At 42.1% G+C, this 24523-nt stretch overlaps 1 protein-coding gene and 1 long non-coding RNA gene across 3 annotated transcripts; one reads left to right on the top strand and one right to left on the bottom strand.

Annotated features, from left to right (window-relative positions):
• On the top strand, nt 1-18741 carry KLHL22 (kelch like family member 22). 2 transcript variants are annotated; one of them, XM_054844414.1, is made up of 7 exons: nt 1-261; nt 10326-10595; nt 11504-11669; nt 12844-13562; nt 14680-14872; nt 16310-16543; nt 17589-18741. In XM_054844414.1, the coding sequence occupies exons 2-7, from the start codon at nt 10369-10371 to the stop codon at nt 17964-17966; spliced, it is 1917 nt and encodes a 638-aa protein (XP_054700389.1). In that variant the 5' UTR covers nt 1-261; nt 10326-10368; the 3' UTR covers nt 17967-18741. The 2 variants fall into 2 exon arrangements, with proteins under 2 accessions (XP_054700389.1, XP_054700390.1); XM_054844415.1 differs by having other exon boundaries at nt 145-261; nt 10343-10595.
• Nucleotides 11876-24430, bottom strand: LOC129213769 (uncharacterized). The gene is made up of 3 exons (XR_008579527.1): nt 23821-24430; nt 16982-17041; nt 11876-13654 (listed from the first exon to the last, which is right to left on the bottom strand). It is a non-coding gene; the product is annotated as an uncharacterized LOC129213769 (long non-coding RNA).
• Between the last annotated feature and the right edge of the window lie 93 nt (nt 24431-24523).

Genomic DNA, 24523 nt, shown 5'->3' on the forward strand with positions numbered 1-24523 from the left:
CGGGCACCGAGGGCGTGCGGCTGCCCGCAGCCCCAGGTCCCGCTGCGGGGGTGACAGGCCCAGCGCACGACCGGGCACACCCGCGCCTAGGGACACCGCAACGCAGACGGGGCCCGGGTGCCCAGGTGACGCTGGGGGTCTCTCGCCCCCGCCGCCCGCCCCGGTTCCGGCCGCGGCCGCCCCTCCCTCGCCGGGCGGGCGCGTCACGCGCGGTCGCCGTGGTTTCCGGGTCGCACATGAAGGCGGAAGCCGCCGCTCTCGGTAGGTGGCTGGGGCGGCGGTGGAGGGGGGAGAGGGAGCGCACGCCCCCGACTGGGCCGTCCGGTGCTCCTGGGGAGGCGGCGCCCCCCAGCCGGCCCTGGCGGCGGCCTTACCGGTTCCCTGGGGGGCCGAGCGAGCCCCGGGGCCGCATGCGGGAGCCTGTCCCGGCTCGGCTCCCCGGGAGGAGGCCCGAGCGGGTGAGGTGGTGTCCCGCTCCCCCTGCTCGCCGTAGGGATGTCCGGGGCGGGGGCACGGGCGAGAGGCTGCCAGGTGCGACGGCCAGAGCAGACCTGGGGGGCAGGGCGGCAGGTACCGGAGCGGGGTCTGCCGGCCCCACTGCCCGCTGCGCGGCCGCCCTAGTGCCAGCGAGGCCAAGGCACCCCCTTACCAAGGCCTTGCCGCCCACATGAAGCTGCCGAGGCCGCTCCAGCCAGACCACGGCTGAAGCCAAGGCCCTGCCGCCTGTATGAAGGCCCTGAGGATGCCCGGGGGGGGGGGGGTGTCGAGGCCAAGACCCGCGTCCCTACGCAAAGCTGCCTGGGCTCCAAGCTTCCAAGCTGCCCGCATGGGAGGTGGGATGGGTAAGGGGGGGATGTTGGGTCTCCGGACCCACAAAGGGGTTTTCAACTGGGGAAGAGAAACTAACACCATAAATGTGCTTGAACCGGCTCTCACCTCTTCATCACAGGGTTAGCCTGGAGTCAGGCTGTCTCTTTTAATGATGTGCAACTCCAGGAAGCCTTCCCCTGTAGAGAAATCCGCTCGTTCTGTGTTCCTGATCTGGAAATGTATAAGTTATGGGGCAGGGGGGATGGACCCCAAGGATCCCTGCAGGAATTAAATTAATGTGGTGAATAATATGAATGCATTCATGTTCACTACAGAAATCAGAGCTGAAACATGCTGGAAGAGCCCTTTGCTCTCTTCCAGGTCACTTAATTGTTGTATTTGGCACAAAATTAATTACTTTATAATTTTTTTTCTCCTTGTATTTTAGACTATTAAAAATTCATGATGTGGTTTAAACAGTTCAACAAAGCAGGTTCATGTCTTGCCAACCAGCTGAGTCTCTCAAGTTTCATAGAACATATACCATTGTCTAATTTATAAACTGTCAATTTTGGTGTAGTTATTACTTAGCTTGATACTGTAGAAGCTTCATTAAAAAAAAGTGTTGTTCTTATTATGGAGAATACTTTAGGATTTCTTGGGATAATTAAAACAATTCTGTCAAAAGAACATAATCCTCATAGATTTACCATATCTATCTGGATGTAGAACTGAACACTACCTCCTGATTCTGGAAAAAGCTGGAGCCTTAACGGTAGGCCACTTATTTTTAGGGTAAGCACGTACCCCCTGCCTGAGTATAATTGGTTAACACTCCTTCCTTCAAAAACACAAGCAGCCACTCCATCCAAACCAGAATGAAACTATTGAAAGACTCATGAAAAGCAAATTTTGTTTCAAGATTAGGAACAAGAGAAAAAAAAAAGGTAGTAAGAGATAATCAAACTCTTAAAAGATGATGAAGCCATAAGAAAAAGCATTTTAGCACTGTATTGAATTTTTGCTTTCCTTATTACAGTTTCTTGATAGGATTTGGGGCATAGGCCACCTCCCAAAAATGCACCACACAAAACTTTACAATTCTATGAATTTGGGTAAGGCAAAATATTCAAGTTCAAAAGCTCATACTTTTTAGGTTATGCTACTGTTCATGGGGAAAAAAAATCTTTTTAAAGATTTATGTATTTAAAATAGATACATTTCATGGGAGTTTTGCCATACACATATTAAATGAGAGGTTTTATTTTCAATATGTCTTAGAAATAACTTGTAATAGGATTGAGAAAAAAACAAACCACAGGTGTTTGCTTCTGAAAGGAATGAATGCCAGCATTTGTGAGATGGCATAGTTTGCAAAAGCCATTTCCCAAACCATGCCGTTTGATTTCCACCCACGCTTCAAGTATACTACTAATGCTAGAAACTGAAAATGGCTCAGAAATTCAGCCCAGAGTGATATGCTTGCATATTTCCATTAGTAACGTAAAGATAGATGGCATGTGTAGACCTAGCAAAAGCATCTCAGCATTTGATGAGTGTTCAAAACTAATGTTGAGATATTACATACTACCAGACGTCTTCCTTTCTTGCTTTTTGTGGGGACCTCAGTCAAAAGGAGTTGTTTGGGTTGTTTCCTGTACTTGTAGAATGTTCCTCAAGTGAAGTGGTATGTCAAGAAGTTTGGGGTGGATTTTTTTGTTGTTTTTTGCACAGTTGTGAATGCATAGAGGGATAATTCTGAAAGAAGCACTGCTGAGCAAAGCTTCTGGTTTTCCTTCACCCCTCTTCTCTTCCCTTTTTCTGCAAGAAGCATGAAACAAGCTTAAGTTTCGTCTACACACGATGGTGTACTCAATTGTCTTCTATGTAGAAAACAGTCTTACAAGTGCCCATTACAAATTATGATATAGTTGGTGAATTATTCCAGTATTTTCACTCCAGTTAGAATGAACAATAGTTTTGCTTTTCAATTTACATTGTTGCATCACATCTTTTTTCTGAACTATTTTGGCGGGCACCCAGCTGAGTCCCCATTCTGCATGCTCCCTGACTAGTTGATCTATTTGTTTGTGTGCCCTCTGCCCTGTTAAAATTCTGATACATAGCCAGATTCTGCCTATTTGCATTTGCAGCCCCTGAGAGTCAGCATAACTAGCATTTTGCTCTAGTGTTGTATCTTGTCTTGTCAGGCTTTCAGCTGAAGCCTGGCTTAGATCCTAATTTATTTTACTCCCTAGGGAGAGATGAAGGTGTGGGAAGCCTCAGGGCACAGATTTTAAACTTCCTTCAATGCACTAAGTTTTTTATGTGTCTAATCTATATGGATCACAATCAGCACGCCATACTGGTTGCTCTATATTAGAAAAAAAGCTATGAAGAAGATGGCCTGCTCAAAAGAGGACACAGCTACAAATGAGAGGCATCAGCAAGCTTTAAGAATGGACCAAGAGGAACCACATAAATTTCAACAGAAAAAGTAAAGTCATGCACCTGGCTCAGAGTAACTCCATATATCAGAGCAGGTTGGAGACAAGCCTGGCTAGAAGTCAGCTTTGCTAGAAGACAGCCTGATGAGCAGCAAGTTGAACACGATTCCTCTGATAGGGCCCAGCTTCATACTGGGTTGTGTTAGCAAGAGCATGGCCAGTAGGTAAGGGGAAATTATTATTTCCCACTCTATTCAACACTTACAAGCCCACAAAGCCCAGATACCACGCCCAGCTTTGGGCTCCATGCTGCAAGAAAAACCTGTGAGTTCAGTGGAGGACCACCATACAGGGCAGGAACACGTACAAGGAGATACAAGCGCGTGCAAGGCAAGAAGGCTGGGTTTGTTCAATACAGAAAAGAAAAGGCTACGGGGAGAGCCAGTTGCCTTTTTTTAAGCTATCTAATGGGTACAGAAAAATGTGGAGCCAAACTCTTCTTTGTGGTGCACAGTGCCAAGGATGAGAGGCAAGTGTCACAAATTGCAGGAAAAGAAATTCAGACAGGATAAAGAAGAAAATAAATTTGATGGTTAAGCACTCGGTTTTCTGATTATTGACAAAGATGGAGATTCTGCACTTTACTAGACAAAGCTCTTAGCATCCTGACCTGATTTTGAAGTTTTCCCTGATTCAAGCAGGAGATTGGACTAGAGACCTCCCAAGCTTATTTCCAGCCTAAATTATTCCACAATTCTAAGAAAGCATGGGACCCCCACCAAGCTGGAACCACCTGTCCATATGGCAGTAGGCTAAACAGATTTGGATACCTGACACTGGCAAGCTCTAGTTTATTTTGGGCACAGCTGATGCACAAGAAAATATCTGCATAAAACACCTCTTTGTAAAGAAGTAACTGACAGCCACGAGCTCTTCAATACAAAAATGTCTGAGTTTCCATAGAAACTAACTTGGATAATCCTTCCTGTATCCAGCCATTTCTCTACAGTAAAGAATCAAGGCTGTCAGCACAATCATACAGAAAAACCCCGAACCCACCCCCACACACTAGTAAGCATCACTGTATGACACACACGCTAGTTGTAGAAGGGGTGAATACTTGTCTAGGTGTGTACCATACCATGCAATACCAGTAACAGACTTCAGCACTGTAAATTATCACTATGTTTACAGCACAGGATGAGTGCACAGCATATCTCACCAGAGAATAAAGGCTGAGTGTAGCTATAATGGCAGCAGGATGCATCCAGGACACGTGCCCTGAGCCAGCTCCCAGGTACGACACAGATATATTCTTAGGGAAGCAGGACTCTGTTCTCAGTATTGGGAAGTATATGCTGTAAGCCGTATGAATTCCCACTCCCCACAATGTTCTTTACTGGAGCAGCACACAAACACCTTGGTGTAAGAATTGCTCAGCCCTTAAAAATTCAGGTAGGACAGACATTGCGTTCTTTTCTACCACATCTATTTTACCATGCCTTTAACTTTTCCTTTCCCCATTCTAGTTCAGCTACTCCATTCCTATACCCTGTGTTCTTCAAAGGATAAGGACTTTCAGTGAGCACAAGAGCAAGCCAGCACACCAATCTCTCACCATTTTGCCATTTGAATGATCAAGCCACAATCCAATTCCACAATTTCTCCTGTCTCAGTGCCAACCTCCTCAGTCTTAAACCACGTACCTTTGCTGTGAAAGCAAGTATTCTGTCACTGATCAGAGAAGGGATTTGGTTAAAGATCCAAACCACAGTTCTTTTCATGTACAGATAGGCAGTTATTTCAGTTCAATAATCAGAAGCCTCACTAAGACTTGTACTTTTTCATACAAGTAATCTGCAGAAGCATGTGGTAGTGGAATTTGAATACCAGACAATCACACAGAGCTATCAGCAAGCCACTGAGACGCCGTAGCTTCCACTGTGTCCATAGCTTATTACATAAGACCACTAGTGATACAGTGAACTTTGAATATAGTACAGTAAATAGAAGGACATACTAGATTTCCTTCATGTTCCCTCCATGTCTACCATTGCAAGGCATGGCCACTTTCTCCTGATTCCTAAATGGAATCCAGGCACAGAATATAGAAAATTTCTGTCTATTGAAAAAGAGCAGTCATGTCTTTCTGGGTACCTCTGAGGGTTTTGCCATTTATGGGGGATTTTTTGTTTGGTTTGGTTTTTTAACTCTTTGATTTGAAGTGATCAAACAGTGCATGTCTTCCTACATTAGCATTGCCTATAGAAGCGCACGTACAATTACTGACCTCATATGCCTCCTTCCTGTTTATGTATTGGGCACTCAATTGTAATAACCTGAAATTAATCACTATATTAACCGATGTCCTCTAAAAGACAAATGCAAACCATCATAACTGCAGTTTCAAATACCTTGTGCAGCCAGCTAAGAAAATCTCTAGTCTGATTTTCTCTGCAGTTGGAACAAGCGCTTGCCTTCCCTTGTTTCTGGAGACAGCATCCCACACCACATGAGACAATACTTTTTATCTTTGCTACTGTTAAAGCAGCACAGTGAACGGAAAGAGTTCCTCATCTCTTCTACCTTAGGGTCAGTCCTGCAATACTCAGCCACTGAATTCCACTGTTAACAGCTGACCAGCACTGAGAAAATTGCACAAGAGAAGAAAAAAAAAAAAAAGTGTATTCCTCAGATTTGTAGGAACTTGGCTCAGTCACAGAGGTAGTTTCTCAATAACAGCAGTAAGAGAACAGAGAGGCCTCCAGAACAGCCTACAAGCAAGAAGCTGACAGTAGAGAGGCTCAGGATAGAGGGGACTTGGCTGTATGGTTCAAGGGACTCTGCATTTACATTACTAGCAAGGGCCTGCCTACAGCTCCTTCACTTACAAAGACAGATAGACCAGCCTATGAAAATGGTGTCGCAAGCCCTAAAAGCCAGCAAAGTTCCTGAGTGATCAGGAAGGAAAAACAGTAAATAGAAGGTTTTCTGCAGCATGCAAAAGCCTGAACAAACCTGTTCTGTCTCTCCATTCAGAACCATACTGCTTGTGCTACATTTAGCTTTTTTTTATATAAGCAAAATACAGGTTTGAGGAGATGGGGTTAAATTATTTTCCGCTCAAAACATACAGAGGTTATTCAATAAATTTCCTTGCCATTTTTAACACTGATGGACACTTAAAAAACATGACAATTCCTAGATACCTCAGCAGTGACCCCCCACACCAAGTGGTACACCACACAAAATAGCACACTTCCACTGTTTGGGCTACCAGATTTTTAGGCAGTAACCAAGGCACAAAGCACATAGATCACAGTTAGACCACACAGTCTGAGAAGCAAGGTGCTGTGCTAACACCAATATCACTCCCCAGCAAAGTTGTAGTCAGCATTTAGAATACTCAGAGAAATACACAAAACTATCAGCTCACCAAGCACAGCACATTTAATTCAGAAAACTCAAGTGCCAAAACTACCCCACTTTTTTTTCAAAGAAGCCCACAACACAACCCTACTAACCTTGCTTCAACAACCACTCTTTTATAACTTCTTACCCACCCAGCCCCAGCTGCTCCTTGTACAGCTATTGCAAAGCTGAACACACTCGCTAAGCAGCTAAATGAATCTTGCTGGCCATCCCCCACAAGCACTTTAATGGTCCTCTACCTTTTTTTGTCTTAAAGGTCTTTTCTGCCGGCTCCTTAAGACTACCTAGGTAGGAGTTAAGAGGCTTTCCTTGGCTTTTGGCTCAAAGAAGAGGACTTAACCACCTATGTCAGTCAGACATCATAGACTAGTACCATAAATGCTCACCTTTAATGTTATAAGTTGGCAACAATTTGTGAAAATCATTGCAGCAAGAATTTTTCTAGAGTAGTCTGTTACCACTGGTTAAAACTATGACAATAGGCACGCATACTTATGTATAAGTCTTGAAGCCCAGTTTAGGAGAGTAGGGAGGTACACGTGGCAGGGTATAGGTTCTCTGAGTAGCCACAAGGTAATTAAGAAACTTCATGTATCCATGTACAAAAAGAGCATATGAGTGCTGGCAAGTTTTAGACCAAATACGTAGCACCTGCTCAGTAGTATTCTACACTTTTTCCATAGCAGCATTGGTATTCAACCTGCACACCCAAAATTGGCTAGCAGCAAGTAACTGCGGATGGCAAAATACTCACAGGTAGCTATAGAGTGCTGAATTTCCGTATCATAGTAGCTCTGTGCTCCAGACACACAGGGCAGCTCCTGTGTCGATGTACATGCATGAGTGATCACCCTGAGGACAGTCCAGCCCACAAGTGACAGCCAAGATACAATCCAGGGGCAGAAGTTGAGAACAAGAAGTAGGGACTGCCAAAATTCAGAAAATAGAGCATAGCAAAATACCCATAGGCTCAGCTGTTGCCTAGTCAAGAATCAGCTGTGGAGGACGGTTCCACTGCACTCCCAGCATCTATGACCACACTGGGCTTAGGCTTACCACAGGTCTGCTAGAAGGGCTGGTTTGTTCAGCTGTTGCTAACAGTTGTGGGGTAATTCAAGTCTGTATCTAGTAGAATTAGCAGTGAGATAAACTCCCTGCAGATCTCCAAGACAGCCCCATTTATTGCTGAAAGCTCTGCAAATCCTAATGTTCATACAGGCTTCAGAATCCCTGAATTATTTCTAATTTTTTTTTTAAATTTGCTCTTTCATACTACTGTTTGATCTTCCCGGTTCCAGTTGCCATATTTGTAAGATAGGATCCCTTCCGGGGCTTTACTTGCTGAAAGTTTCACCCCCTTTCTGTTCCTTTTTAAGATTATTTGGATACAGAATGTATTCTGAATAGTTACTGTCTATAGTTATATTAATTAAATGTAGATTTAAATAAAGGCTTGGCATGATTTTCGCACTCTACCCTGCACGTATCTCTCTCTCTCTCTCTCTCCGGAAGCCACTTCTCCTACAATACATTTCTTTGCTAACACTTATTACATGGGTTCAATGGCCTGTGTAGTTTATCTCACTTCTTTCTCCCTAGCCTCTCTTCCACCAATGGCTATACTACGTGACATGCTATGAGATTGTATCAAAGGTCATGCTGTTTCCTCTGCCCTACAAAAGTATTTGAATTCAGTAAAAGAGTTCATTTGTTATATTTACTTCTGCTTTTTGATGCAATTATTTTACTCTCATAGAGACTTCTTTTGATATAGCTCTGTAAATAGCTGAAAAGATGCAGCCTTTTCTTGAGCATTAACCACATTAACTCTGGAGTGTTAACCACATTAAACCACATTAGCAATTAATGTGGTTTATCTGAATCTGTTCCTCATTTGGACCATATCTCACCCTACTTTGTTTTTGCTGCATTTACTCCCTTCTAGTAAAATGGGAAATTTCTGATCAACATCTAGTAACACTCCTTTACTTGCCTTTCTTACTATATTATCTCCCGTGCCTCAATCCATCACTTTTAGTATTCCCCAGGAGCAAATCAAATGATACAGTAATGTTTTGTCTGCTTCAAAAGCAGTCATCTTATTTCTAGGAAAAGCATCTACCTATCATGAAAAATAATCCATTACTCATCTCTTCAGCTGATGATGGATAGTTTCCCCCATATAATCGACCCGAATATGCTTTCTAGAAGGCTGTCTCATCAGAGCTTTTCTTCTGAGCTGGTTGTCTTGGTTTTGCTGGCAAAGAGCAGACAACTATTAATATGCTTTTTTCAGTTTTGTTTTTTTCCATCCCATTTACCATGCAGTACCACCTAGCTTCCTTTTGTTTTGGTCAGTGTAGGGTAACTTCCCTCAGACAGAACAATAAACATTTTCAGATTTCTTGGTGTCATCCAGATGGCTCCTTCCTCACTGACCATACACAGAATACCTTGCAGTACTTTGAGAGATTTCCAATGCTGCATTCACTGTCTATGGCTGGCACAATTAAACAATGGGTCCATTTCTTCATTGTTTGTTTGGATTTGCTGGGTTTGTTCTGCTTTTGCTTCTCTGACTGCTGATAACCCCTTGTGACTATCCCTTGTGCCACTAAGCTATTTCCCAGGCCGCTGGAGAAGTTATTATAACTGTGCCTTAAGCAGCCATATCAGCTAAGTTACTTCCTTTTGCTAATGTGGGTTTTTTTAATGTGCTCTGACAACTGGATAGCGTCTGTGAGCTCTAACTGCTACAACTTCTGACATTCTTCAAAGACAATGGAAAGGGTAAATTACAGGATGGTAGAAGAGGACTCATGAGATTTTGAGAGATTAACCATAGATGTGAAACACAATCACTTCCAGCTAGCTTTCTACAGGTGTTTCCCCATGTTCCACAGGGGACCTTCCTACAGTGGCAGTGGCAGCCCAAGAAAAAGGTACAGGATAGCCCTTTCCAGTGCCTGCACTGGAGGAGGAAATACCCTCTCTCTGCAGGGAATCATGGTGAAGTGGAAAGCAGTTGTGCATGCTAGCTTGAAGTTGTCACAATAAAGAAACGCACTTTGAAGCCTACAGTTTCATATAGTATTTTACAGAATGACAGTTGGAAATGTGCTCAGTTAAGGAAAATGAAAAAAGCAAAGACAGGGAGAGGGGAGAGCTTTCCGATTCTGGGGTAAAATATCAAGGGAAAGAGCAAAGGCACAGTTTATATTGCAGCAAAGTTATCTGAGGATATTAGGCAACTTGGAATTTGGCAAAAATTATGTCAGTTTTGTTCTTTGTTATAAATTATGCAGAAATGCAAAGGAAACAAGGGGTTCTAGTAATGGGTTGGGAAGTGAAACTTGCTAAGAAAAACAAATATCCCCACATGCTACCTACTCTGACTCATGGACTGAAAACCCAAGAGTCAGAATACCTATTTGAAAAACCACGTTCTGCCAGTTTGGTGTGCTGATATACACCTACCTATTTCCAGCATCATCATTCAGAATAATTTCTTCAGGGTAGAACTGTCTCTCCATTGACTGAAGAGTTGGTTTGATTTATTTACTGTGACAGGTGGAGGTCAGAGGGCCATTCATAAAGCAAAAGGCACAAACCTTTGCTGATTCTGTTGTCTCACAGATTTCATTCTGCTACAGCTGGTGGCTGAGCATTTCTGCCTGGGATGGCGGAGGATCAGGAGCTGACTCAGCCACACAAAGCTCAACTCGAGCCCTCCCTTCAGCAGCGCACCAGCAACACATACCGCAGTGCAGAGCACTCTCAGGCCTTGCTCAGTGGCTTGGTATCTCTCCGAGACAGCAGCATCCTCTTCGATGTAGTTCTGGTAGTGGAAGAGAAACCTATCGAGGCTCATCGCATACTTCTAGCTGCATCCTGTGACTATTTCAGGTACGCTTCAGTATGGCAGTAACATGCATGTGTCTGAATGTTACTCAAGCCTGCAACGTCCAAATCTTCTGTCTTGGCACACTGCTTCTGGATGTAATATTAGACCCATAAGATGGAGCTGAATGTGTTTCAAAATACAAAGTATGGCTTCATTCATCTCTCTGTTATTTCTCTACAGAAATAAAGCTCTTGTTCCTGCACACTGAGCTTACCTCCACTAAATTCTCTGCCTGTGGTACTTGGAGGTATATAAAGGGGAGAGACTATCTTAACAGATGTCTTCTGCATAAATGCACTCTGGGTGTTTTTTAACATATCCTTAGCATTCTAAGACTTTGCCCATTGTGGTGATCATTTCATAATACACAAAAAGTCACCGGGAATGGGTCACTCCTCTGTTAAATGCATGTAGTGTGACTCGCTGTCCATTAAATCAGGCACTCCCCTGGTCAATTTGACTAGCAGTTTCTTGAACTGACTTTGTTTTCATCGAGCAAACAAACAATTCCCAAGGCAATCCAGACAAACTTCTAACTGGAGGAAGAACTGCTCTAGCTTAGAAAAAATTCCTACAGTCCCAAGTTCCTCTGTTTTTCCTCTTCTCCCACACCCAGAGTATCTGCCTCTGCCCACTGACTATCTATATATACTGGGTCTGTATTTAAGTCCTTCAGCTGTGAATCGTACCTTTCAGATGGCCCCTACTGTTTTCCTGCAGAATGAAGAGGTCCTAAAGGCCCGTACTCTTTGTATCATTGGCTTAGAGAAGAGGCAATCCCATAAAAGTGTCTGGCTAGGTTTTTATCTTTCTGAATATCTTTTATGTTCCTAGGACAACATAAGATAAGCAGACTAAAAATAGCTTCAATGCAAATCTGCCATAGCATGTACCATTCTCTTTTTTACAGAGGAATGTTTGCAGGAGGACTGAGAGAGATGGAACAAGAAGAAGTTCATATTCATGGCATCTCCTACAATGCAATGTGTAAAATCTTGAACTTCATTTACACTTCTGAGCTGGAACTCAGTGTGAACAGTGTACAGGAAACATTAGCTGCAGCCTGTCAGCTTCAGGTGAGGTACTGGGAGATGTGACAAAACAAGAAGCAAGAAACAAAAGCAACAATGAAAAAACCAGAAAACATGGATACCTGGTTAGATGGAGGGTTAGGGGATGAATAAGAGCATGGGTCTGATGAGAAGAATTTCTTTGGCATGCTCTGTCCAATGGAACTAACTATGGAAGGATAGGAACAATGAATGAGTATTTGCACATCTCATTTGTGCCAATGGTTTTATTACTTATAAACATCTACCATTTCATCTGGTATAGCACTCACTTCCACTGATCTGTTTATGAAAGCTTCCCTAGAATAGAATACCTCTGGCCTATGGTAAAGGACAGGGATTGCTGCTCAGAAATTGCTGTGCTGCTCAAGATCTTCCCCAGGCTGAGTCCACAGGCGCATAACCTCCCCTGACCCCGTCACTACAGGAAATCCTACCACTATGGTTTCTGCACTAAGTGCAGAGTTTGTGTGCCTTTAAGACAAGCTTTTTTCCTCTAATTTCCCCTGCAGCTAACTGCTGCACAAGGCTTTGGTACTAAATCTTAAACTTTCTGAGTGCTTGCTTTGTTGGTTTCTACACACTTAACACCACTTGGTTAGCAGAGGGGCTTTTGCACAGCAGTTAGTTTTTTGCCAGTAGTCCCTCCTGCCAGATACAACTTCAAATTGTATTCAGAAGACAACACTAAATATTAATTTCCTTTCAAATGACTTCCTGTGCATATGAGTGATGCAGACATATTTGTCACAGATAGTGTCTTTGATATAGTATGTCTGTTCTCTGAAAGAACAATTACGGAGTGGCATGTCCTCCATGCCTTCTGTTTTCATGCCTGCCTCCCAGGCAGGCTGCAGCTTGGTGCCATGCTAACAAACCAGGCAGCCTGACTGTCCAGTGTCCCATGTGTCTTAGAAGACACATTGCTGCTGCACCTGAAGCCAAACTCATGGGCTTGCAGTACAGTGTGGCTAGAAGATCTATATTATATTCATCTACATACCCACGTTGAGTTCTTTTTCTCTGGAGAAAGGGGAGTTGGACACAGGTGAACATGGTGATCGGACTGAGGAGAGCAGTTGTCTTGTGGACAACTTACAGTCATCCCAGGATTCTGTCACTGGCTCTTGAGTGTGAGGCAAGTGGTGTCTGAAATGAAAAATCTTCCTCTCTCTTGCAGATTCCAGAAGTCATTAAGTTCTGTTGTGATTTTCTCATGTCCTGGGTAGATGAAGAGAACATCCTCGATGTATACAGACTAGCTGACCATTATGACTTGAGACATTTGAGTGATCAGCTGGACTCCTACATCTTGAAGAACTTTGCAGCTTTCTCAAGGACACAAGTGTACCGACAGCTACCCTTGCAGAAGGTTTACTCCCTTCTCAGCAGTAACCGTTTGGAAGTTAACTATGAGTTTGAAGTTTATGATGGGGCACTTTTTTATCATTATTCTCCAGAGCAACTGGAGACAGATCAGGTCTCCCTGATGGAGCCCCTTAAGCTACTTGAGACAGTTCGTTTTCCTCTGATGGAACCCCAAATCCTGCAAAGGCTTCATGACAAATTAAGTCCATGTCCTTTAAAAGATACAGTCGCAGATGCATTAATGTACCACAAGAATGAATGTCTTCAGCCAATGCTTCAGAGCTCCCAGACACAGCTGAGATCAGAGTTCCAGTGTGTAGTGGGATTTGGAGGGATGCATTCTACTCCATCCATTGTCCTCAGTGATCAAGCCAAGTATCTGAACCCCTTGTTGGGAGAGTGGAGGCACTTTACAGCTGCACTAGCGCCCAGAATGTCCAACCAAGGGATTGCTGTTCTTAATAATTTTGTATATTTAATTGGCGGAGACAACAATGTAAGTGGTTTTCGAGCAGAGTCAAGGTGTTGGAGGTAAGATAAAAATAATCCTGCTATTATTTTTATTACCACCCTGTTGCCCATCTCTGAGTCAGTTAGCAGTCTGTACGCTTGCAGGGGCCTCACTGAAAGAAAACACAAGAAATAAAGAAATGAGCCTCATAGTAACAGGAAGCTTCCAGCAGTGCTTATGGGACAAAGCTAAACCTGCTAGGGTAGAAACAGCTACTCATTCAAGAGTATTACATGTGCTACTTTCTGCCTTGTTGGGGGGGGGAAGTATTAAAGTTGTGGGAAGCAATAATGAACTAGGATTCCCTAAATCCTAGACTGTCTAGATACCTTGAACTAGGATTTTGTAGAAGTCCTTTTTGTGTAGTTTTGGTCCCAACACAAAGGGATTTAGCTACCAAAAAGGACTTTAAATAAAATGCTGTTACTGGTTGATTATTGAGAATTTGTAAGCACAATAGCAGCATTCTTGGGTCCTCTTAAGTGCTTCTGTGCCAGAGAAAAGAGCAGGAGGAAGATCAGCTTTAGATCTTAATGCCCACTACATTGCGAAGCCAGATATAAACCCTTCTGTCTTTATAATGGGGTCATTTTTACTAGTTTTAGATGACTTGCCCTTATTTTATGCATGCATAGTTTCACTTCACAACCAGTTTTCTCCGTAACTAAAATTTCCAGATCAGATAGATATTTTGATCTGAAAATCAATCATGAAGTTCACTTTGAGCAGCAGATATTTGGGGAAAAGAGTCAAACAACACACCACATATTTATGCCCTTCTTGGCCTCCTGAAGATCCAGATTCAGTCTTTGTGCTATTTTTAGACTGTTCTACCTTCTAGAATGGCTTTGTGCAAACAGAGATTTTGATATATAACCTGACAGCAGTGTATAAGATAATGGAAAACCTAGGCTTTTATAGCATGATTATATCAGCTAAAATACATCTTCTAAAAATAGCATAAAACAACTTTGCTAATAATAAAATGCTGACAAGGGCAAATTTCACTCCACTTACAGCTGAGCTCAATTTCAGCCAAAGACAGTACAGTAACCCACATCTGTGGCACTGTCTGGTATTCCAGCAATGATTCTGTGGCTGTATGAATAACTTCCTTTGATCTTGTTCTTTTACAAGGTATGACCCACGACACAACAAATGGTTCCAGATCCAGTCCCTACAGCAGGAGCATGCTGACCTCAGTGTTTGTGTTGTGGACAACTATATATATGCTGTCGCAGGCCGAGATTACCATGAAGACCTGAGGGAAGTGGAGAGGTATGACCCTAAAAGCAACACTTGGGAATATGTGACACCTCTGAAGAAGGAGGTAAGGAGTGCGTTAGCCATACACTCTACTGCAGTTCCCCAATTCCTGATTTAATCTTTTTAGATGCTTTTCTCATGTGTAGCTTTAAATTTGCTGATATTCAGATGGGAAACAGTAGCCGCTGTATATGGGATAAATGAATATCAAGAAAGGAGAATAATAATGTATGTATATTACATTTTGAGGTTAAATGCTTATTTTTCCTGTTCTCTTCTTGTTTTCCCCTCCACCTTTATTGCGTTAATCCTTAAAACCATTTAAAATTGAACACATAACCTCTGGGAACAGGAAGTTCCCATTCCTCCTAGGCACGCAAACTATGAGCCACAGTAGTACGAGCTTCTCACTTACAGTCCTGACAACATGCTTTACTTCTGATCAGAAAAGATAATGCCCTAGTAAGAAGGTACATCAGTTTCTATAGATTACTTTGTTCCTGGACACAGAACTGAGATTGGGTAACAAGTTCTGGTGACAATAGCTTATGTGATGCAGAATCACATCTCGGTCAGCTAATGGAAATGGTCTTACGACCATTACTCATTTGAAATACGTGAATATCTATCTTTTGTCATCAGTACCATTTATCCTTCTAGAACAGCAGTTGCCAAACTAGCAGTTGTGACCTCGTGACCCCAGGAACCAGGAAATGGTGTAATGACATGGGAACTGGGGTTATGAGTGGAAAAGTTTGTTCTAATACTGCTAAAAAAGGCAAGAATTTCCATTTGCAGGTTAAGTGTTGCAAAGGAGGAAGATAAATACAAACATCTGCTTGATGAATCTTGGTTAGGGAAGAAAACTAAAATCCTGAGTAATCTTTCAAGAAACTATGCTGATTTCTGCTACACCTTTTAAAAGCTTTGGGTCAAGTGACCAGCACAAAATAACATTTGTGATTTCATAATGCCTCGCAATTGAGAATCTCAGGACACCTTAAAAATACAAATATTACTGCCATTTGAAAAAGGGATGCAGAGGCAGAAGAGGATAAACAGCTTGCATGACGTCACAAATAATAAATGTGTGTCAATGCTGAGAATATGAAAAGCCTTAAGATCCAATTGCGTGCTACCAAGTAGGATATCTTGCATTACTGATAACACTGCTTGTATAAGAAAAATCTCCAACAGAAAGGCTTCCAGGTAGACGAGGGAGAAATGTAATAGTACGAATCATCTTCTAATCAAGGAACAATAAAGAATGAGAACCCTCTGCAGTTCTGGAAGTTTTAGAAATTCTAGTGTATTTCATTCAGAAATTTACACTTATACATAATCACCTAGAAAGGAATTGTCTATAAAAAAATCCTTCCAGATGTTTATATCTGCCTAACTCATGAAGAATGTCACTCCCTTAATGTCTTCCATACTTTGAAACTGGGAGAAATACATAAATCCAGACCGCAACCTCTTGCTTTCCCATGTGGTGATACAGGTATATGCACATGCTGGAGCAGCACTCGATGGGAAGATGTATATTACTTGTGGGAGGAGAGGAGAAGACTATTTGAAGGAGCTACAATGTTATGACCCAAAGACTGACCGCTGGGACGTTTTAGCAGATGGTCCGGTGAGACGTGCTTGGCATGGGATGGCTGCACTGCTAGGAAAGCTCTATGTAATTGGAGGAAGCAACAATGATTCTGGCTACAGAAGGGATGTTCACCAGGTGACAGCATGTCATACCTGTGTCTTTCTTGGAAGAGTCTATTTCTTGGATGCTTGCAGTCTGATGTAATGTCTTTCTCCTAAGTATGCAAATAAAACTCTGCCCAGCAACAACTAATGCACCGGCTCTCCACCACTCAATTGCCAAACTTACAATGATTTATTTACTGCTGTCTGTCTTGAACGGATTGTCTAACCCACAAAGCATTAAAGCTCTAGCACTTGGAATTCTTATCAATTTTAAAAACATCTTTGATGGATAACATTCATTGGCATACACATACCCAATAAGCAGCACATCAACTCACTTCACATTGTCTTCTCACATGCATTTTTTCTAAAAGTCAAGGACTTTTGAATTACCAATGTGTAATTGCAGGACAGAGTTGTTAAGGATATGTTGGATGGCAATTGTATAATGCAATTAAATGTACAGTACCTGATGATAAGTGATGACTGGAGAGAATTCTCTTGAGTCTTATTCCAGCTTCTAGAACTGCTAGAGACATGAAAAGAAGACACAAAAAGTAACTGCTCTTATAAAGGCAATGAAGATGGCAAAATTAATCTAGCTGAAAAGTGTTTCTGAATAATAAAAAGGTGCTTACAAATAAAAGCAGTTAGCCAAGTAGTTACCCAATGAAATCTAAAACTTCCCAACATATGGCGCAGAGTCAGCTTAGCATATTTGTCATATTTGTATGTTCCAGCACATTTTTTCCTAATGCAAATAGATGCATTATGTCTGAGCTTGTATTTGCATGTGTCCCCATCTCTTTCACTCACTTTTGTATATATTTTTTGAATGACATACAGCTGTTACTCCAGCAGCAGGGTCAGAAGTTGTGATTCAAAGCTATATGGCAACTATGCACAGTTTTCTGCTAAGTACTGTACTTCTACTACATAGTGATATGCTCTCTCCATTATCAACACCCTGTCAAAAGACTGAAGATATTGCATGGCTTCCTAGTTTGCCATATGGCCAGGCTCTGTCACTAAGATACGAGTTTGATTTTGGCTAATCTCTTTCTTTTTTTTTACAGGTTGCCTGCTATAAGCCAAGCACGGATCAGTGGACAAATGTATGTCCACTTCCTGCAGGACACGGAGAGCCAGGTATTGCGGTCTTAGACAACAGGATCTATGTCTTGGGAGGTAGATCCCACAACAGAGGAATCCGCATGGACTATGTCCACATTTATGATGCAGAAAGAGACTGTTGGGAGGAAGGACCTCAGCTGGAAGATGATATTTCTGGGATGGCTGCCTGTGTCCTCACTTTGCCCAGGGCTATTTTAATGGAAACAGAGACATGGTTCTCAGAATGGCATGCAGACCGCGTGAAGTATCACCTTGACTTTCCATCAGAAGTTATGAGCGTATCAGACTGGGAGGAATTTGACAATTCAAGTGAAGATTAGAAAATGTAAATATTTATTTTTTTGCCAGTGGATGAGGATATTAAGGCTTGAAGAAAATAATTAGAGATTTTATATGTCTTTCTTATATACATAAATCAGTATTTAAAGGTTTGAAAAGGAAGCGTTCTGCACAAAATGCCATTCACAGTCAGTATCTGCCCATCTGCAAGTGTTCTGCACAAAATGCCACTTACAGTCAGTATCTGCCCACCTGCCAGAAAGCAGCATTTTTAAAGTAACCACAGCACTGCCATTTTCCCCCAGTTAAAGTATAGAGGTTCTTGTGCTTTGAAGACTTTTCTCAACCTTCAGCAAGGACAGAAAAAAAGGCACAGAAGGCTCAGCTTGACTAGCTTCTTTCCTTCCAGCTTTTAGCTTGAAACAGCTTTTTTAGATTTTTTTTTTCCTTTTCTTTTTGGTAATAAAACTTCCTAGCCAGCTTAACACAGGAAGGTAACACCTAGAGTCTCCCTCCTGTGCCAGGTGTCAGACAGCTTGACTGGTTTTTCAGCAAGATTGAACATACAGGAACAGTAGCAAGAAAGTCTGAACCTTCATCTCATCTGGGCATGCAGCCATCTTTGTAACTGGGTTAGAGTCTGCGAACTGACACCCACTCCTGAACTTCTATACTGCGAGTTCTGTCAACACAGTGGAAAGAAGATTTCTAGAAAAAACTCTGTACAGAGTATGGCAATCTCATCGTTCAACTGTCAGACACATTTGTTCACGAGCATAAATTAATAAATCCTTGTCAGAACTTTTTTCTTTTTAACTACTGCCTCAGTTTTATTAACTGTGATGTAGAGTCTGAAAGTTAGTGAGCTTAATTAGATTATATAGTACTACATTAGTATCAGTGAAATTACAGCGGCTTGGGAGATGGGCAATTTTTTCATTCTTTTATTATATGCTTTAGAAAAGGATAAAGAGAGCAGAGATTGGTTTGCCATGGCATAAGAAAAAAAAGTAATAAGGAGATAACTAGAGGTATTGAAGATTACACTGGTCCAAGACCCTGCAGTAGCTGAATTAATGCCAGGAACATAATACAGCATTACTACAGCTCAGAAAGATAAGGCATAGTAAATCCTTGCTTCATGACGCCTTAAAATAATTGGCTTCTGACTACCGTCTTGCTTATCATTAGTTTAGAAGCTAATTTAAAGTCTGAACCAGTGTGATACCTGCATAGCATGGAAACCTTCCTCTTGGAGGGGCGGGAAGTCATCAGTGCCACCAGAAAATCATGACCAACTACCAAAAGCTTTTCATTCTTGTAGCAATAATGGGGATGCAGGAGAAGGGCAAAACCAGAGTGACAATCAAAATGATACGCTACTAGTCAAGTATCGTCACATCATGACAAATACTCCACATTGACATCCTATTTTAGAGACATGGAAGAAGTTCCTGGATATTACCATTACTTAGGGCTATTTTGTTTATGGAAATAAAGATCATTTCAAAATGGACCTAGATAACTCTACATTAGTAGACTGGGCTTCTGGAAAAGATTCAAGAGTATTTGCACACTTCTTTTAATAAGGTTAACAGCTTTTTATTGGTAAGAGGAGCATTTGTTGGATTTTTTTTCTCCAGCACTGTCAGTTTTCACCTCAGTCTCTGACTCCTTGCAAATTGGCAAATAAAACAAAAGACCTGGTAGCTGCAGGAAACCCTGATTATGAGCTTCTTCAGAAAATCCTTTTTTGATAATGAACTCTGAACTGCACATGGAGTCTGGAAATACAGACTTTATTACACTGCGATATTGGAGAATGACGAATATTCCTATTTTGTCTACAGAGTTACATTTAATGTGTAGAAGTTAAATGTAGCCCTCAGATGTAAGGACAGATGTCTCTGACCTGGACATCACTAGAACCACTCCTTCCTGAGTGGTGCAGTGGCAATTTGTTTTGTCTGCAAACAACGAGCGATTCAAGACTTGTGGTGGTCCAGGTCATATTCTGGACCCAGCTGTTCTAACAAAACTCAGACATCTAACTCAACTCTAATGCTTGCAGTCCATTTTCCATTTTAACTAGCACTTCTCAACAGACCAGTGGTACCCTGTGTTATACAAGTGAAAATGTTATTTAGCCTCTTTCACGATAAAAAAAAAATAATCATTCTTTGTCTGGCTTCTTTTCCTGTGTATACCACTAGAGGGTATTACTTACTATTAAAAATAACCAAGCTGATAGCTGAATTCTTAGATTACATAGGAGAAAATAAGACATTCATGAGTAATTATTAAGCTAAAGAAACATCTTGAGAAAACTCATGTTTGGGGTTTTTTCCAGCTTCACCCTATCACTCCTTCTGTGTTTGAATACTGATTTTTAGATAGTCAGGTGATCCATTTTTCCATTTATCAATATATCCAATTTTGTGATTGCATTATTTATTAAGTGTTGCAGTTGGATGCTCTGCAAAGCAAAACAATATAATGCTTCGAGTGCAGTTACAAGGAAATTACTTTTCCTTAAAGCACATCATCTACCTTAGAGAGAAGTGCTGCATCATTTTTTCTATTTTATTTAGTTACTGGTATAGTATCCCTAAGTTACATGAACTAAACCTAAGGGCAGATATTATGTATTTTAATTTGATAAAAATGAAACTTCTGTTGCTTTCACTCCCAAAATTTCTTTTCATCTGAGCGTAATGTGACTGTTTAAAGTTATGGTATGCACTATCTTACTGGCATGTATTTTGTTTAGGCAAAACCCCAGAGTTTAGCTTAGCTCAAACTATCCTAATCATTGAGCAATAGCTTATTTTAGTCCAACATGTACCTTTTCAAACTAACACACAGGCTAATCAATAATAAAATTGCTTTGCTTTAAAATCAGCAATTTTATCTAACTTGGCAAATGCAAAGAGCTTTGTTGTTCTTGTTACAGTTTATATAGGTACAGTTACCTATATAAAGAAATTGCAGGAGAGATTACAGATTGATATGCAGAGCTATAATTATTATTGATCAGTTTTCCTGTCAAGAATGATGCTTCAGAAACTTAGCCTTCAAGACCCCACTTAAACTTTGTGGTATCTCAAGCAAAACATGTACTCATAGGGATTTTAGGCTGATTCCATTTTTTTTTATTTATAAATTCTCTGATCTCCTAAATATGCCAGTCTCATATCTTATAGTAAAAATCATTCATTTTTTACAGCGAGTCCTCAGAGACAGTATAGCACAAGACATTGTGGACAGAAGGACGATGAAGTAAGAAAGCTTTACGTTATTTCTGGCCCAGAAGAGAACAGCCCAACAACTTCCAGAACTGAGTGATCAAAATACCAACTCTTAAACTGCTGATACATTAGGAAGTCCAGAAGAATAGTAACTAGGTTTCTTGATGATCTATTTTCCTATTTCCTGCCAGCACAGAGGTAAAGCTCTATAGGCATATTTGCTAGATTTGTAATTAGCAGACTTGTATCCTGAAGTATTTCAGGCTTCCACATTTGGAGAAGTGATTGTGATTGCTTCAGTTTTCGTTTCATAACTGCTTTCACTACTGTATTTCTTCTCCAGCTGTTTACCTCCAAACCCAACATATCCTTTGCCATTTCCTCAGGGTTTAAATTAGGGTCGTTAATTTTGCATTGGAAGCATACCCGGCATTTGATTTGAAACAAGTAAGGATTCTCATTGTATACCCTTGACAGAAATTTACTTCTCCTTACTTAGAGACCAGCCACATGTACAATTTATTTGGCATTCGGCCCAACTGATGGGGTCAGAAGCTTCTGGCAAAAGGAAGAAGGAGCAGCTGGGCACAGGGAAAGAGGGACAGGACCTTCTCAAGGGAATATTCTGCCAAGTGAGTTTTTATTTCGTCAGCAGCTGATGCACTGTAAGAGCTCCCCACCTCCTCAGTTGCGCTACAACTATTTGGCCATGCTATGAGGGTGGAAGCTGCCAACAGGTAAGACAAAGAGCATAAATTCATTTATATGTAATAAAAAGGTAAAGTGGTTCCATACATTCATCCATTCTTCCTAAACCAAATGCAGTTGTAGGGATGTAATACACCTGAGATGATTGTCTGTAGTCTAGGATGGTGAAGCCCAGTCTTCTAACATTCATGATCTTGAACAAGTCACCTTTTTCTCATATGTAGGTAGAACGTGGGATCTTTTACCTAGAAGATGTGGCCTAGTTCAACCACAGTTATTGAAGCTGAGGGGGGAATTACTTGAAGGATGCACACAGCCTGCATGAATAGTTCAGAACAGCTAACTGTGGCAGTTCCTTCCAATCTGAAAACCTTTCTGTGCCTATGAATCCTCTCTGGATGGGAAGGTGGGTGTGCTGGTTCTCCAGCATCAGTCCAGCCCCATGCAGTACTGCACAAAAACTGCTTTTTAATTAAATACTATTTATTCCTAACATGTTTGAACTCTTTTGAGATTTTAGTAGTATCCATATTAAATGGAGGCAAAAATCACTATGTATTTGACCTACTACATTTGATTTTTGTTATAACAAAAATTATAATTCAATAAAATGCAGCAGTAGGAATTTTTATTTCCTTTTTATATACTATGTGTTACTAATTCTGCTGCTAACTTGTGGCTTTTGTAATTATTTTTTAAACATTATTTAGCATGTTATTCCAAGTCCAAGTATTATCTTTTAATCAATATTTTGGCCATGGCCAAACAGAAAACAATCCAAACCTGTTCAAAAATAGAAGAAAACATAATAACCTTCATAATGTAATGGAGCCTATCTACTTGTGTTTAAAACTGACTCTCATTGGCAGATACAAGCACTTAAACCAGTAAGAATGGATCAAAGTTACAGCTACTAAGTAAGGTTCCTTAGCTGTGGACAAAATATTTTTGCATAGATGTGAATTTTCAGATGGTATTATTCATCTCTGGGTTTTTTCATCTCACTGTTTTACTAGTATTGCTGTACATAACTAAAGAGCTATTGTTTTCCACCAAGGAGATGGCTGTATTTCAGTGGCTGCTAAAGTGATACCTGCACATGTATTCAGGGCCTACTTTAAGATCCTTTTGTGTTAGTGAGGTTCCTGGATGATTTTGTCTAAAACCTAAGAATGACACTGGATGAGTCTTCCATTTTAGATGATCTGAACTCTGCTAAATGTCTAGAGAGACACAGCCCATATATTACAATCCAAACACCTTAATTGGCACTAGTTGCCAATGTAGGAAGAACAAAGAGAAAAAAATATGACCATGTTGTGACTAAGCTTCTGGAAAAGGCAGAGCATGAAAGAAAGATGGCAAAGCTGGAATAAGACTGCACAACAGTCCAGTTAGGCACTTCAAGACAGTAATCTTAAATCTATTTCTCCATTTTAAATGTTTGGGTTTTTTTTTTTTTGCTTTCAAGTGCTGCTTCATTTCACATTGCCACCCCCAAAGCAAGTAAAAAAAAGCAAAATCAAAAGCACAAATTAAACAAAGTCATGAGGCTGAGCTAATATCACACTATTTGCAAAGGTTTCTAGCACGCCTGGGGAATTAGTGCAGTTATTTTGTCGCGCCTTTGCCTATTGCGGCTGGACCTCCCAAACGTGAGTCAGACTGTGCAAAGCCCCACATTGCTTGTCTGAGGTCACCGCCTGCCAGCCTCCCTCTAAAATTCAAACGGCTCATGCTGCACCACTTGCCGAGAGCTTGCCCAGCCCCTGCCGTGAGGCCTGCTGAGTCCTTTCCGGGGTTTCCTTCCTCTTCAGCAGCTGCAACACCATCTTCCCTCCCGTCTGTGCCCCCAGACAGACAGGGCTTTGACCCCGTTATCTGGGAACAAGCTATAAAGAGACAGGAATCTGTCTCTTAAGACCACGTAGGAAGTTACCTTGAGATCAGAGGAGATTATCACAGTGGTCCATTTGTTCCTTAAAAAATAACTAATAAAAACAACAAAACCTCAGGGAAGGTGCTGTCTCCAAAATGCCTGCAGTCAGTCCTGGCTACAGGGCATCCCACTGAGCTAGGAAGCGTGGAGAGGTGAGAGAGGCCCAAGGCACCATGGCAAAGCGGGGGAAAGCCGGGGCTGCGCCACACCAAGGAGGGAGGATGATCTGTGAGGGATGGGGAGAAGATGGAGGAGGTGCATTGGCAGGTCCCGGTCAGTCATCTTCAGCCCAAGGACCGAGCAGATTTTTTTCGGGGCGACCTGTGATAAAGCATGCCTGCAGCACGTCGGGGAAGCTGTGCGTAGGGAAGACGGCCCTGCTCTCTGAGGGGCTGCAGAAGCCTCCACGCAGCCTAACTCAACACACCAGCAGGGCCGTCCACGTTCGTTCACCCCCAACTGGGGATGCCCCGGTGCGCCAGCTGAGCTGGGGACGGTTTGAACGACCCTAGCCCGGAGGGCCCTACCTCCCTCCCCTCTGGACGCGAGGATGTGGCACCGAGACACGGAACCCCTCCACCTCCCTCAGCGCGGCCGCCCAGTCCGTGAGATAGGCACAGCCCCAGAATCCTCGCGGCCGCCCCTCCCCCCGCAGCGTTCCCCCCTCCCGCCAGCAGCGCGAGCCGCAGTGCGCCTGCGCGGG

This window comes from Grus americana, chromosome 16 (assembly GCF_028858705.1).
Source record: "Grus americana isolate bGruAme1 chromosome 16, bGruAme1.mat, whole genome shotgun sequence".
NCBI classification, from domain to species: Eukaryota; Metazoa; Chordata; class Aves; order Gruiformes; family Gruidae; genus Grus; species Grus americana.